This window comes from Erpetoichthys calabaricus, chromosome 15 (assembly GCF_900747795.2).
Source record: "Erpetoichthys calabaricus chromosome 15, fErpCal1.3, whole genome shotgun sequence".
In the NCBI taxonomy this organism is placed as follows: Eukaryota; Metazoa; Chordata; class Cladistia; order Polypteriformes; family Polypteridae; genus Erpetoichthys; species Erpetoichthys calabaricus.
Window position 1 is genome coordinate 83,766,212 of NC_041408.2, and position 14,664 is coordinate 83,780,875.

The following is a 14,664-nucleotide window of genomic DNA, read 5'->3' on the forward strand; positions in this document are numbered from 1 at the left end:
AATCTGCAATAGGTAAGCAGCTTGGTGTGAAGAAATCAACTGTGGGAGCAATTATTAGAAAATGGAAGACATACAAGACCACTGATGATCTCCCTCGATCTGGGGCCCCACGCAAGATCTCACCCCGTGGGGTCAAAATGATCACAAGAACGGTGAGCAAAAATCCCAGAACCACACGGGGGGACCTACTGAATGACCTGCAGAGAGCTGGGACCAAAGTAACAAAGGCTACCATCAGTAACACACTACGCCGACAGGGACTCAAATCCTGCAGTGCCAGATGTGTCCCCCTGCTTAAGCCAGTACATGTGCAGGCCCGTCTGAAGTTTGCTGGAGAGCATTTGGATGATCCAGAAGAGGATTGGGAGAATGTCATATGGTCAGATGAAACCAAAATAGAACGTTGTGTTTGGAGGAGAAAGAATGCTGAGTTGCATCCAAAGAACACCATACCTACTGTAAAGCATGGGGGTGGAAACATCATGCTTTGGGGCTGTTTTTCTGCAAAGGGACCAGTACGACTGATCCATGTAAAGGATAGAATGAATGGGGCCATGTATCGTCAGATTTTGAGTGAAAACCTCCTTCCATCAGCAAGGGCATTGAAGATGAAACGTGGCTGGGTCTTTCAGCATGACAATGATCCCAAACACACCGCCCAGGTAACGAAGGAGTGGCTTTGTAAGAAGCATTTCAAGGTCCTGGAGTGGCCTAGCCAGTCTCCAGATCTCAAGCCCATAGAAAATCTTTGGAGGGAGTTGAAAGTCCGTGTTGCCCAGCGAGAGCCCCAAAACATCACTGCTCTAGAGGAGATCTGCATGGAGGAATGGGCCAAAATACCAGCAACAGTGTGTGAAAACCTTGTGAACACTTACAGAAAACGTTTGACCTCTGTCATTGCCAACAAAGGGTATATAACAAAGTATTGAGATGAACTTTTGTTATTGACCAAATACTTTTTTTCCACCATAATTTGCAAATAAATTCTTTAAAAATCAGACAATGTGATTTTCTTTTTCTCATTTTGTCTCTCATAGTTGAGGTATAGCTGTGATGAAAATTACAGGCCTCTCTCATCTTTTTAAGTGGGAGAACTTGCACAATTGGTGGCTGACTAAATACTTTTTTGCCCCACTGTAATTGGTTCAGTTAGCCAGTAAAAGGTGCCATTTTGCTTGACTTCTCATTACATCCATAATGGCTGACACAACACAACACCGTCATACTATGAGCTTGGAAAGAAATCTCTCATTATTTAAATTCCTAAGGAAACCCGTTTGTTAATCTGATATTAAATAAAAGGAAATCGCGTGTGTGCGCCTTGCCACGCTAAGTGCGCCCAGGATGATGTCAGATGCTACCTTTACACCTGATTGGCTAACGGTGAACAACAGACAGCAGACAACAGAAGCCCAATAGCATCACATGGACGGCAAATCAAACTACCAAGACCTCCATGAAACTAAATGAACGCATGAGATGCCCTTCTTAATTTGAAAACTCTGAGATCAGCAGGAATATTTAAAGATTAAAATCCTGGACAGTAAGGAACTGAAAAGACAAAGAGTGCAAAAATTCCGAGATAGTCGTTGTTCGTGTTAACTCTAACACGCTAGTTGCATACACATCTGAATACATTTTCCAAAAAAAAAAATCCTCTTCATTTCTGATTTCTCAATTTCCTTGACATATCAAGGCGCAGTCAGACAGCCAACAAACACACACAAGGAATCAATGGGGGAAAAAATAACAGCAGCATGCGGCTCACTTAGTTACCATGGTGACTGCAAGCATACCACAGCCAGCGGGGGGGCTTAAACACAAAGCACAGAAATGATGAAGACCCCAGAATGCCTGTTGCTAGGGACGCATTGATAAATAGCACCATTGAGAAGTTTTTGTTTGGATGTCGTGTTTACAGCAACATGTTAGCAGCGCCCCCTGGTGTCCGTGCACACCACAGATAAGGTGAAGAGTTCATCTAAAGGGATGTGTTTATCTTAACTACAATTGAAAGAATAAATGTAAACTCGGGGGGGGTTCTTGAAAAAAGGGGTCTGGGCTGGCATTCACTGCAGTAAGCTGCTGGCCCGACTATCACTGTGCTGCTCCAGCCTGCATGTTCTTGAACGTACGTTTGTATTGTGTGTGCCAGAGTGGGCTCCAAGTGTCCATTTTGTATTAAAGTTCAACATGCTGCCGTCATTCGGTCAATGGGGCGCAGTGGGAACTCTTAAGGCTAAGGGACTGGCGCTGGGATCTGGAAGGGTACTGTCAGAAGGGATCCTACTCTGTTGGGCCCTTAACCTGAAAACATTGCACCAGGGGGCACTGCGTAATGGCTGGCACTGAACTTTGATATCCAAGAGGACAATTAGTCAAGTATGTCAAATTTAAAAAAAAAATGTATTAGTCTAGAGTGGCACGGTGGCGCAGTGGGTAGCGCTGCTGCCTCGCAGTTAGGAGACCTGTGGTTTACTTCCCGAGTCCTCCCTGTGTGGAGTTTGCATGTTCTCCCCGCGTCTGCGTGGGTTTCCTCCGGGCGCTCCGGTTTCCTCCCACAGTCCAAAGACATGCAGGTTAGGTGGATTGGCGATTCTAAACTGGCCCTAGTGTGTGCTTGGTGTGTTTGTGTGTGTCCTGCGGTGGGTTGGCACCCTGCCCGGGATTGGTTCCTGCCTTGTGCCCTGTGTTGGCTGGGATTGGCTCCAGCAGACCCCCGTGACCCTGTGTTCGGATTCAGCGGGTTGGAAAATGGATGGATGGATGGATGTATTAGTCTATGAGAACGCATGTGAAAACACACACACACACACACACACGGTAGTATCTGCCAAGGACACATAGAAATAAAAACATTCAAGGCACCAGGAAATGGACATTAACTGCAGCAAAGTCTAAGGACAGACAAAAGCCAGTAACTTTTATCCATTAGAAAAAGGAGAGACCGCAAAGTGAAAGAGTTGGGACCCCCATGTTCCATCCATCCATTATCCAACCCATTATATCCTAACTACAGGGTCACGGGGGGCTGCTGGAGCCAATCCCAGCCAACACAGGGTGCAAGGCAGGAAACAAACCCTGGCCAGGGTGCCAGCCCACCACAGATATTATATTATATATAATACCCCAAACCCCCCAAAATGGGTCTTTTTGAATTTTACGACAGAATATGGGGGGGGGTATGGGGGTCAGGGGCGCGCCTTAAACCAGTTTGGTGAGTGTTTCTCTGCTAAAGTCTTTCAACATCCCACAAGAAATCCAGGCTGCCAAACTGCTAAGCTCTACCTTAACATATGGTTTGGGGTGGGGTTGGGGGGTGTCAGGTGTTAAGATGTTCTATTTCCCCCATTGGTCTGAAGTATGGCTGTTTGGAATTGGCTTGGATCAGAAGCTTTTAAGTACCATGACGTCCTATTGGCTGTAGGGGTTGGACAGAACATCTATAAATCTGCTTGCTCAACCACACTCTCTCTCTCTCTCTCTCTCTTACTAACCTCTGATGATGAAGAAGCATCTCTTTTATTACCATCTGATGATGAAGAAGCACCACCTCTCACCATGAACTGACAAGAACAACACAATGGAGAGCACAGCTCGGCAGCCATATTGAGACAGGCATTCGGCCCGTTCTGAAGAAAGCTGAGCACCAATGACGACTTAACTGGAGACGTTTTTAAGTAACTACACATCACCATTTATCAGGTTGTATGGTTGCCAATATTCAAATGTACTTTGCATTTTGTTATTATTTATGAATATTATCAGTAATACATTATTTTATGTGTAACTTAACTCCTGCTTGTCTTTTACTACACCTAATTGCCTGAGGTTATAGATATAGAAGGGAAGGTGGGGAGAAGTTATATACAATAATAAGACCTTATAAAGAGTGGTAAGTCTGTGAGATTAGACATTCTGACAAAGGCTACTTATTAATAATACAACAGGGGAAAGTAGAGCAAAATAATACTCTACCAAGACAAAAAAGATATAAATATATATAGTGGCGGATGGCCGGATGCCCCCGCAGTATATGTTCCGGGGGAGCAAGCATAGGCTACCCAATACCTCCCCCGGGAATCTCCTCCATGCCCATGAGACTGTGCTGGGAGACACAGCAAACCTTCTGGGAATGAGAGGCACGTATTGAGCCCTCTGTAGGGGCCGGGTATCGCCCGATTCTGCTTTGACCCACCGTGAGTGCGAGTTTGGCTGTGGGCCCAGCAATGGACTGGCACAACGTCTATGACTGACTGTTGTTTTGCTGGGGTTGGCCGCAGCCCTCCTGGCCCCTGAATTGGATTTTGGAGGATTTTTTATTTTTTTATTTTATAGCTCGATTGGATTAACGTTGGCATGGTAGCCGAATGCATTAAGACATTTTATCTGTCAGCTCCAAGGAGTGGAGGCTCTCAAGGGACCTCATCTTTACACCAACTCAGTCACCAGGAAACAAGAGTCTAATGCATCATAATTGAAACAGCTGCTGATATTCGTATCGTGTCACGGCGCTTTGTCACATTGTGTTGACAATTCCCTGATAAAATTATTCAGGTAGTTTTATGGCCTCGTCTGGAGCACATAAACAGCTTTTGGTGAGAGCTTTGGCTGATTTAAGTGCGTTAGAAATCAGGCATGTACAGTAATCAATATATCATGACATCCAAAAAGTTGTCGTTTATTATCTACAAGGCAGGCAGCTTCTAAAAATTCGCGGATCAAAGGAATGATAGGAACGCAGGACCCAAAATGTTCTTAAGGTCTACGGGGAGCCAACAAGCTGAGTGGCCTTTAGTGAGAGCCAACATCCGCTAATGAGGGGCGTCTCTCAGGAACAGCGAGTGTCAGGCAGGCACTTGCAGCAAAGCAGACACCAGCTCTTATGATGTGGGGGATTAGATAGATAGATACTGTAGATATGAAAGGTGCTATACCATAAATAGATAGGGAGATATGAAAGGCACTATATAATAGAGATATGAAAGGTACTATATTATAGATAGATAGATACTGTAGATATGAAAGGTGCTATATAATAGAGATATGAAAGGTACTATATTATAGATAGATAGATACTGTAGATATGAAAGGTGCTATACCATAAATAGATAGGGAGATATGAAAGGCACTATATAATAGAGATATGAAAGGTACTATATTATAGATAGATAGATACTGTAGATATGAAAGGTGCTATATAATAGATAGAGATATGAAAGGTACTATATTATAGATAGATAGATAGATACTGTAGATATGAAAGGTGCTATACCATAAATAGATAGGTAGATATGAAAGGCACTATATAATAGTACCTTTCATATCTCTCTATCTATCTATCTATTATATAGTGCCTTTCATATCTCTATCTATCTATATTATAGATAGATACTGTAGATATGAAAGGTACTATACCATAAATAGATAGATAGATGTGAAAGGCACTATATAATACAGATAGATACTGTAGATATGAAAGGTACTATATTATAGATAGATATGAAAGATACTATATTATAGACAGATAGATACTGTAGATATGAAAGGCACTATATAATAAAAAGATAGATATGAAAGGTACTATATAATAAAAAGATAGGTATGAAAGGCACTATATAATACACAGATATACTGTAGATATGAAAGGCACTATACCATAAATAGATAGATAGATGTGTAGGGCACTATATAATAGATAGATATGAAAGGTACTATATAATAAAAAGATAGGTATGAAAGGCACTATATAATACACAGATAGATACTGTACAATACAATCCAGTTTATTTGTGTATAGCCCAAAATCACACAGGAAGTGCCGCAATGGGCTTTAACAGGCCCTGCCTCTTGACAGCCCCCCAGCCTCGACTCTCTAAGAAGACAAGGAAAAACTCCCAAAAAAACCTAAAAAACTGTAGATATGAAAGGCACTATACCATAAATAGATAGATCTGAAAGGCACTATATAATAGATAGATGTGTGTAGATCCCCTTAAATGAAAGTCTGTAATGTGCACTTGGACCAGGATGACTGAATGTTTGGTTTTGTCATTTTAAAGTGTGAAGCAAACCGATGAATCAGAGTTTCTTTGTCCCAATCATTCTGGAGGGCCTCGTCTAATATGACGAAGTTCTCATTTTACTGAAGCACTTGTTTTACTACCGGATTCTGTGCCTTAGAAGAGCTCATGATTTGTAAAGTTTATTGTGACCCCACCAATGGGGTTTAATCACTGGAATGCACTGATGGCCCCCCCGAGTGTCACATGTGAAGGCTTCACCGACACCCTGAAAGCCGATGCCAATGACTGGGTGGAAGATTAGCAGTAGGAGCCGCGTTTGAAAAGACAGCAATGTGGCAAATATGAATGGGCATGACCTAGCAAAGTGGGCACGACTGAGCTAAGTGCCGTTATGAGTTGTCCATTAGCACAGCAGGTGTTTGTTACGCTGTGTGTGAAAATGGCAGCCATCTCTGCGGACACAGCCCAGCTGTTTATTATTTTTTAACAAATGTCTAAACCAGGGGTGTCTGACTCTGGTGCTGGTGGGCCGCAGTGGCTGCAGGTTTTCATTCTAACCCTCTTCTTAATCAGTGAGCCGTTTGTGCTGCTCATTCACTTCTTCTGCCTTAGCTGTAATTGACGTGACTCAGAATTTAACCAGCTAAGTAGGAATTGCATCCAGTTGACAGGTAGAGGGCTTGGATTTTCTAATAATACCAAGTATTTCCTCCATAGTTGAGAGTTTAAAAACTGGTAAGAAAAGAAGAACGGGGATCATAACGCACTCCATGTATGGAATTTCCATAACTAGTCAGCCGCTGGTGGATATTTCCAATTTTCATTTTAAAAGTCAAGGGATGTTAAGCTCAGAGTGTATAAGAGACACAAGTGTGGGACTTCATCTGGAGGGTCGTGTGCAGTTCTGGGGTCTCGTTTGTAGAACTTTGTGTGGATTTGGCTGTGAAAAATAGACGCATTTTAGAAAAACAGGAAAAGGCATTCGCTCAAAAAATATCAGATTTGTAAAACCCGGCGTACGCACATTTCTATGCAATCAACCTTTCTAAATCCCAATCGTCTTGTGAATGCACCTCAATGCTAATCGTCCTGAACCCACCGTGGCGAGACCCCGTCACCCTCATTCAAGAACATCTGGCTGTGCTCCTCAACTGAGAGGGCACGTGTGGCATTATAGCGCCTCTCCTCTGCATTCTATGGGAGCAAGGTGCCAGTGTCTGAGCGGGTAGCCACTATTATCTGGTACGTATAATGACGCGATCGCTTCTGTAATGAATAATAAAAAACTTACAAAACACCGAGAGTCCAAACAGGTACCTTACCTACAAGACGGCCACCATCAGAATAAACAAATCCTGGGCCACCACACCGTGACGTTTAACAGTTGACAGAATGTCGTTGAGCTACATTTCCTGGCTCGATCGACGGTGCCATTGTTTCCCAGTCCCAGCATGCGGGTGGGTCAGAGTTGCCGTAAATTTCCACAAGTTCACCTTTTAAATGGCGAGGTTTGCACGGAGAGTCGGTCCGCACGTTTCAAGCCTTCCATTGTCCCGTCTTCATTCTCATAATAATCTTCAGACACGTCACCGGCCACTTTATTAGGTACACCTCTCTAGTATCGGCTTGGACCCCCTTTTGCCTTCAGAACTGCTGTTAATTCTTCATGGCGCAGATTCAACAAGATGCTGGAAATGTTCCTCGGGGATTGTGGTCTTCCATATTGACATGATGGCATCACGCAGTTGCTGTAGATTTGTCAGGTTGCACATCCATGATAAGGATCTCCTGTTCCACCACATCCCAGCGGTGCTCTACTGGATTGAGATCTGGTGACTGTGGAGGCCATTGGAGTGCCGTGAACTCCTCGTCATGTTCAAGAAACCAGTTGGGGATGATGTGAGCTTTGTGACATGGTGTGCTATCCTGCTGGAAGTGGCCATCAGAAGATCAGCAAGGGATGGACGTGGTCAGCAACAATACTCAGGTAGGCTGTGGCATTTAAACGATGCTCAGATGGTACTAAGGGGCCCAAAGTGTGCCAAGAAAATACCCCCCACACCATCACCAGCAGCCTGATCTGTTGATAGAAGGCAGAATGGATCCCTGCTTTCATGTTGCTGATGTTCAAATTCTGATCCCACCATCTGAATATGGCAGCAGAAATTGAGAGTCCTCAGACCGGGTGACGTTTCTCTAATCTTCGGGTGTCCAAATCTGGCGAGTCCATAGCCGCAGTTGCCTGTTCTTAGTGGACAGGAGTGGGGTCTCCTGCTGCTGTAGCCCCCCACCTGCTTTAAGGTTCGCTGTGTTGTGTGTTCAGAGATGCTCTTCTCCATACCTCACTTATTTGAGTTGCTGTGGCCTTTCTGTCAGCTCAGACCAGTCTGCCCTCCTCTCCTCTGACCCCTGGCATCAACAAGGCATTGCCGCTCACTGATATTTTCCCTTTTTCAGACCATTCTCTGTAAACCCTGGAGATGTTTGTGTGTGAAAATCCCAGATCAGCAATTTCTGAAATACTCAGAGCAGCCCGACTGGCACCAACAGCCATGCCACGTTCAGAGTCACTTCAGTCCCTTTTGTTCCCCATTCTGATGCTCAGTTTGAACTTCAGCAGGTCGTCTACAGGCCGAAATGCAGCGAGTTGCTGCCCTGTGATTGGCTGATTAGAGATTTGGGTTAACAAGCAGTTGGACTGTCGTACCTAATAAAGTGGCCAGCGAGTGGATATTCCAACAATCCCAAGGTCCAGTGTTTGTGACCTGCTAATGGGGGGCACTAGCAGCCTCCGGGTGGGGACATCGCCCTGAGTGAACCGAGGTGGTGCCGTGACTTGGATTTGGCCAGCAGGTAGGGGCGAGTGCTGCAGCATGAGGGGGGCGGCCTTGTGAAAAGAAGGCCATTGGGCTGAAGAGGCTCTCCTCCTGCTCCATTGGCTCAAAGGGCCGCTCGTTAACTTTGTGAGCCCGAGTTCAAGTCCTGCTACTGCCACCTGAGGGGCGACGTGTCACCCTGAGCAGAGACAAAGTGGTGCCATGACGGGGGCTTGTTGAGGATAATCAGCGGGGCGAGTGGAACACCTCAGAGAGGGAGAGGAGAGACTGGTGGGGGGCAGACGTGTGACTGGCCGTTGCACTGAAAAGACGTTCTCCTTGGGGTCCGCTGGTTAAAAGACCCAGAGTACACGTCCTGCCGCCATCACAGGGAGGACGAGCAGCTCATAGGGACTCTGATTGCTCTTAAAATAACAGAAGAGGTTTGTCGTACAGGAGGAAGTCCAAAATTGTCCACACGTTTGTGGAAATCTCGTTTGGGTTGGCCGTGTGGCTTTCCCCGCACACACGTGGACAACATGGTGCGTCTGTGGTCACAGTGGTGAAGTTTTGACCGTTTCTCTCAGAGTGAACATGGTGAGCAGGGGGGTCTGCATTTTACGGGTCCCCGTCCATTTGTCAGAATCACGGCACGGAGCTGCTCAATGTTGTCATCGGTAGAGGACGTGTGAACCTCTTCTTTGTGCTTGACATCTGTGAACTTCTCAGTCCCTCTGCAAACAGTTCACGGTGGTAAAACACCAGCGGCATTTGGTGCAGAGAGGAGTCTTCTGCGGATCTCCATTCACCGCTCTTCTTTGGTGTAAACGGAGAGTGTGGCGGGCGGCCAGGTTTACTCCTGGAAGACAACAAGAGAAACTGACCAATCAAAGGCACACCTTGACCACCGTGACCAGAGACGCACCGCGTGTCCACATGTGTGTGTGGAGGAGACCCAAAGACACTCATCACAAGAGCGCAGATACATTTATGCTTACTGTCGTATTGCAGATGAGACAACATGAACTTTACTTGAACGCATATTTAAAATACCTTCAGAACATTTCAAACAAAACACCACCGGGCCAGTTTGAGATGAAACGCGTTTCCAGAGAACGGTAAACTCTTGCTATGCGAAGATCCCATTTCTATAAAAGTTTCCTCGACACCCGTGGTCATCTTGCATCTACTCATGAGTGAGAGTCCTATCACGGGACTGAACAATAACACGTCTGTGATGTCCTAGGACATCTATATGGGGGGGGGGGGAAGTAGGGGCGTGTGCTCTGCCCTGAAAGGACCACTGAGAGGCAGGGATGGGGAAGCCATTGAACCAAATTTATGATGGGGGCCGGGGGCGTACAATTGTTCACCTTGAATGAGAAATTTCCAATAAGTGTGTGTGCACTGATTAAGATCCAGGCTATAAACCTGGGGTGGGACCCTCAACCCCCAAAACACATATCTGATCCTCCAAACCCATCCGAAGCCCCCCTCAACCCCCCATATCTAATCCTCCAAACCCATCGGAGCCCCCCTTAACCCCCACCCGACCCCCCTCAAACCCCAAAACCCACCCAACCCCCCTACCTCCTCCATCCGACACCCCTCTCAACCCCCAACCTCCTCTCTCCAACCCCCCAAACCCATCCAAAGCCCCCCTCAACCCCCATATCCAATCCTCCAAACCCATCGGAGCCCCCCTTAACCCCCACCTGAGCCCCTTCAACCCCCAAAACCCACCCGACCCCCCTCAATCCCCCCACCTCCTCTATCCAACCCCCCAAACCCATCCAAAGCCCCCCTCTATCTGACCCCCCCCAACCCCAAGAGTGCTGTCCCCTCCATTCTTCTATTTTTGGGGGTCCGAGTACCTACCTGTCTGCTTCGGCGATGTCGTTTAACGACTTTGTTCTCGCGCAGCTCCACTTTCTTATCGTATCCTGCATGTTCTCGGGGTTTTGCGCTGACACCCGTTTTAAATTTCAACGAGAGCAGTGAAGCGTAGTGCTAATCAAAGCGGGTTTCCATATGCAATGGAACACAAACTTGTGCGTTTACAGTTACGGGTATCAAAAGTGAATAGTCAATAGAATTTGCCGGAACCCTTTTTCTTCCTCATCGGATCAATACTTCGGTATCCAGGGGGATTTTCAGGCACGAAACCGGCGCGGATGACGAGAGTTGAGTGGATCTTAAAGGGACTTCCGGCACAAATCGCTGATTCAAGGAAGCCGTAAATCCCAAGGCGCCGAGTTTCAGCTCCACTGCTGCTGGCTTTAGTCGTCCTGAATGGATTCCTGAGAAGCAAACCCCTTTGATTTTGATTCAGACCTAAATTACCAAACACTTTAGAACGTGTTTTTCTACACATACAGAAATCTGAGAGGGTTGGAAGGAATCAATTTTAATAGATTAAAAAAAGAAAAATTAAATACAACTACTTATCATTCCAGTCAGCAAACATCAAAGAAATAGAATCATTTATTGAGGTTAAAGCTGGTTTTACAATGTACCATATGACTGTAAATGGCTGCTAAATACCTTAGCTCAATGCCTACACCTTTGCCCATCCTCATGGCAGGTATGGCACCTAAAAGAAGAAGAAACAGACCCACCGGCTTGGGACGCCATACACAGCAGTAACAGAACAGCAGCTTCAAAAATCAGCTGACATTCACTTTGGCTGCTTACATGTTTGACAGTCTTGCCACCGTGCACAGGACCACCCTCACACAGTCTAGTATACAAAAGAAAGAACAAACAGAGGAGGAGGAGAAGAAGAAGAGGATTCTAAACAACGTAAAGGTGATACAGTAAAATCAGCAGGGGACATGGAAAAAACAAGATGGCAGCTGTGGGGCAGGGACGGCACTGGAGAAGGTGCAGGTTCAACACTTGTAGTTCTCATGTGCTGCCCACATGTAATTTAACAGCAGCAGAGGAAGAGGAGGAGAAGGGGAAGAAGAAAGAGGAGAAGATGAAGAAAAGGAAGGAAGAGGGGAAGTACAAGATGAAGAGGAGATGAAGAAGAAGAATAAAAAGGAAGAGAAGTAGAAAATGATGATGAAGGAGAAGTGGAAGATGAAGAGTAGGAGATGAAGAATTAGATGAAGGAGAATAAGAAAAAGGAAGAGACGATAATGATGAAGAAGGAGAAGGAAGAGAAATAGAAGATGACGGTGATGAAGGAAGAGAAGCAGAAGATGATAAGAGAAAGAAAAAGGAAGAGAATTAGAAGATGATGATTATGAAGAAGATGATGAAGAAGGAAGAGAAGTAAAGATGATGATGAAGAAGGAAGTAGATGATGATGATGAAGAGAAACAAAAAGGAAGATAAGTAGATGATTATGAAGGAAGAGAAGTAGAAGATGATGATGAAGGAGAAAAATAAGGAGAAGGAAGAGAAGTAGAAGATGATGAAGAAGGAAGAGAAGTAGATGATGAAGAAAAAGAAGGAAGAGAAGTAGAAGATGATGAACAAGGAGAAGGAAGAGAAAATGATGTTGAAAAAAAGGAAGAGAAGCAGAAGATGATGGTGATGAAGGAAGAGAAGTAGAAGATGATAATGAAGAGAAAGAAAAAGAAAGAAGTAGATGATTATGAAGATGATTATGAAGAAGGAAGAGAAGTAGATGATGATGAAGGAAGAGAAGCAGAAGATGATAATGAAGAGAAAGAAAAAGGAAGAGAAGCAGAAGATGACGATTCTGAAGAAGATGATGATGAAGGAGGAAGTAGATGATGATGATGGAAGAGAAGTAGATGATGATGATGATGATTAAGGAGAAGAGAAGATGATGAAGACAAAGAAAAAGGAAGATAAGTAGAAGATGATGATTATGAAGATGATGATGAAGAAGGAAGTAGATGATGATGATGATGAAGAGAAAGAAAAAGGAAGAGAAGTAGATGATGATGATGAAGGAAGAGAAGTAGAAGATGATGATGAAGAAGAAAAATAAGGAGAAGGAAGAGAAGTAGAAGATGATGAAGAAGGAAGAGAAGTAAATGATGAAGAAAAAGAAGGAAGAGAAGTAGAAGAAGAAAAATAAGGAGAAGGAATAGAAACAGATGACGATGAAGAAGAAGAAGGAAGAGGAGGAGGATCAGAAGAAGGAGAAGAAAAAAGGGGAGAAGAAGAAAGATGAGAAGGAGCAGGAGAAGTAAGAGGAGAAGAAGAAGAAGATGGAGGAGGAGGAGGAGGCGGAAAACAAAATGGCCATGTCCCTCTTCAGCTGTCTGTAAGTGAAGTAGTCGACCAAATAAAAATGAAAACGTCTGACGTGAGGCTCATTTCATTCCGTCACCCTCTCCATTAGCCACATTTTTTTTCTTTGTCTGCACACCCGGGGGTCTCCTCACACCCAAGTTGTCAGTCTCTTCCCCCCTTAGTGGCGGAGACGGATTGAATATTTTTCTAATGCACAAATTCTTGGACAGAACTTATTATTATAATTTTTTTTTCTTCAAGAAAATCGACTGGAAATCTTGTCTATAAAAATAACATTGTCATATTGTATACCATATACCTGATGCGTTACTTTTGCTAGTCAATATATAAGTCTTTATATAAAAAAAGACAAATGAACAAAATACATAGCATCATATGGCAAACCAAAAATTTAAGTATGAAGCAAATGTAATAATAAATTGTAGAATTCCATAGAATTCTTTTGTTACAGTACCCTGGGATACACAAGATTTATGGCCAAAAGATCATCACAGCCAAAGATACTAAGCTTAGTATTGAGTGACAAATCCTCTCAAGCAGTAAGAACATAACTTTCTCTTTATTTACATTCCTTTTTTTTTGTTCCAGTGTTAACATGTTCTGTCTTAAATTTACCTAAAATAAAGGGCACAGGTAAAACATATATGTAGACAAAAGTTTATTTACACCCATACAACATTTTAAATATATCATACAGGGGCTGCAGTCTGGAAAGCCAATTCAAGCTTTCATGTGAAAGCTGCAGTAATAAAGATGTGAAATATATTATTCATATAAAAGTGAGTATTACCTTTATTGCATTTAAAGCAATGAAGAATGTAGCTCAACAAACATTCATTTAAATGACAGAAAAAACATTTGCTTTTTTTCTTCTTTTTTTATATTATAAAGTAAAAAGTGTAGTAATGGCCAAACAGACTGTTATAAACTTTAAAAACCTGCATAAATATATACATTGTGCTTCAGGGTGAAGTCTCTTTTGGAGCTCGACCCAATGAAGCGATCACAACGTGTACAGTTGCTTGAGGTTTTCTCTAGAAGGATCATCTGACCAATTCATTCCACTGGTACTTGAACACATGATGGCAATTATTGGACACCTGGTAGTCCCACTAAGAACACTGGTGAGAATACGGAAAAAAAAAAAACCCAAAACACTGACATGAATTTATTGGCACATCGTTTTTTTTTTTCCCTGCCACACTCAAAAGTCCATATAGTTATGCCAGGCAGCAAGAAAAATCTTTCGTATTGTCAGTGCAAAAAAAAAAAAAAAAAATAAAAATAAAAAAAAAGGAAAGAAAGAAAAAGAAAGAAGAAGAAGAAGAAGATTGTTCTTTTCTGTTTTATTTAAACCTCAGTTTGGAAGTCGCCTTCCTGGACGTCTAAAGGTAAGCTGACACACTTTTCCCATTCTGCTGGTGTCATTTCTAACGTATCCTTTACATCCGTCTCTAATACATTCATTGTTGGGTAATTCTGATATTCGCAGGGGGTGCTGAAACTGTCCCAGGGGTGCTTGTTTGTCACCGCTTTATCCTGTAGGGGGAGGAAGAAGAAGAGGTGGGGGAGGAAGAAAAAAAAAG

The 14,664-nt window shown here is 43.7% G+C and overlaps 1 protein-coding gene across 4 annotated transcripts in view; it reads right to left on the reverse strand.

Annotated features, from left to right (window-relative positions):
• Nucleotides 1-13,617: 13,617 nt before the first annotated feature.
• The window catches only part of adgrb3 (adhesion G protein-coupled receptor B3), an 872,307-nt gene continuing 871,260 nt past the window's right edge, over nt 13,618-14,664 (reverse strand). For all 4 annotated transcript variants that reach the window (XM_051919125.1, XM_051919127.1, XM_051919124.1 and 1 more), the window contains one exon: nt 13,618-14,617. In XM_051919125.1, the coding sequence (XP_051775085.1) occupies nt 14,429-14,617 (189 nt within the window). In that variant the 3' untranslated portion in view covers nt 13,618-14,428. The remainder of the gene's footprint in view (nt 14,618-14,664) is intronic.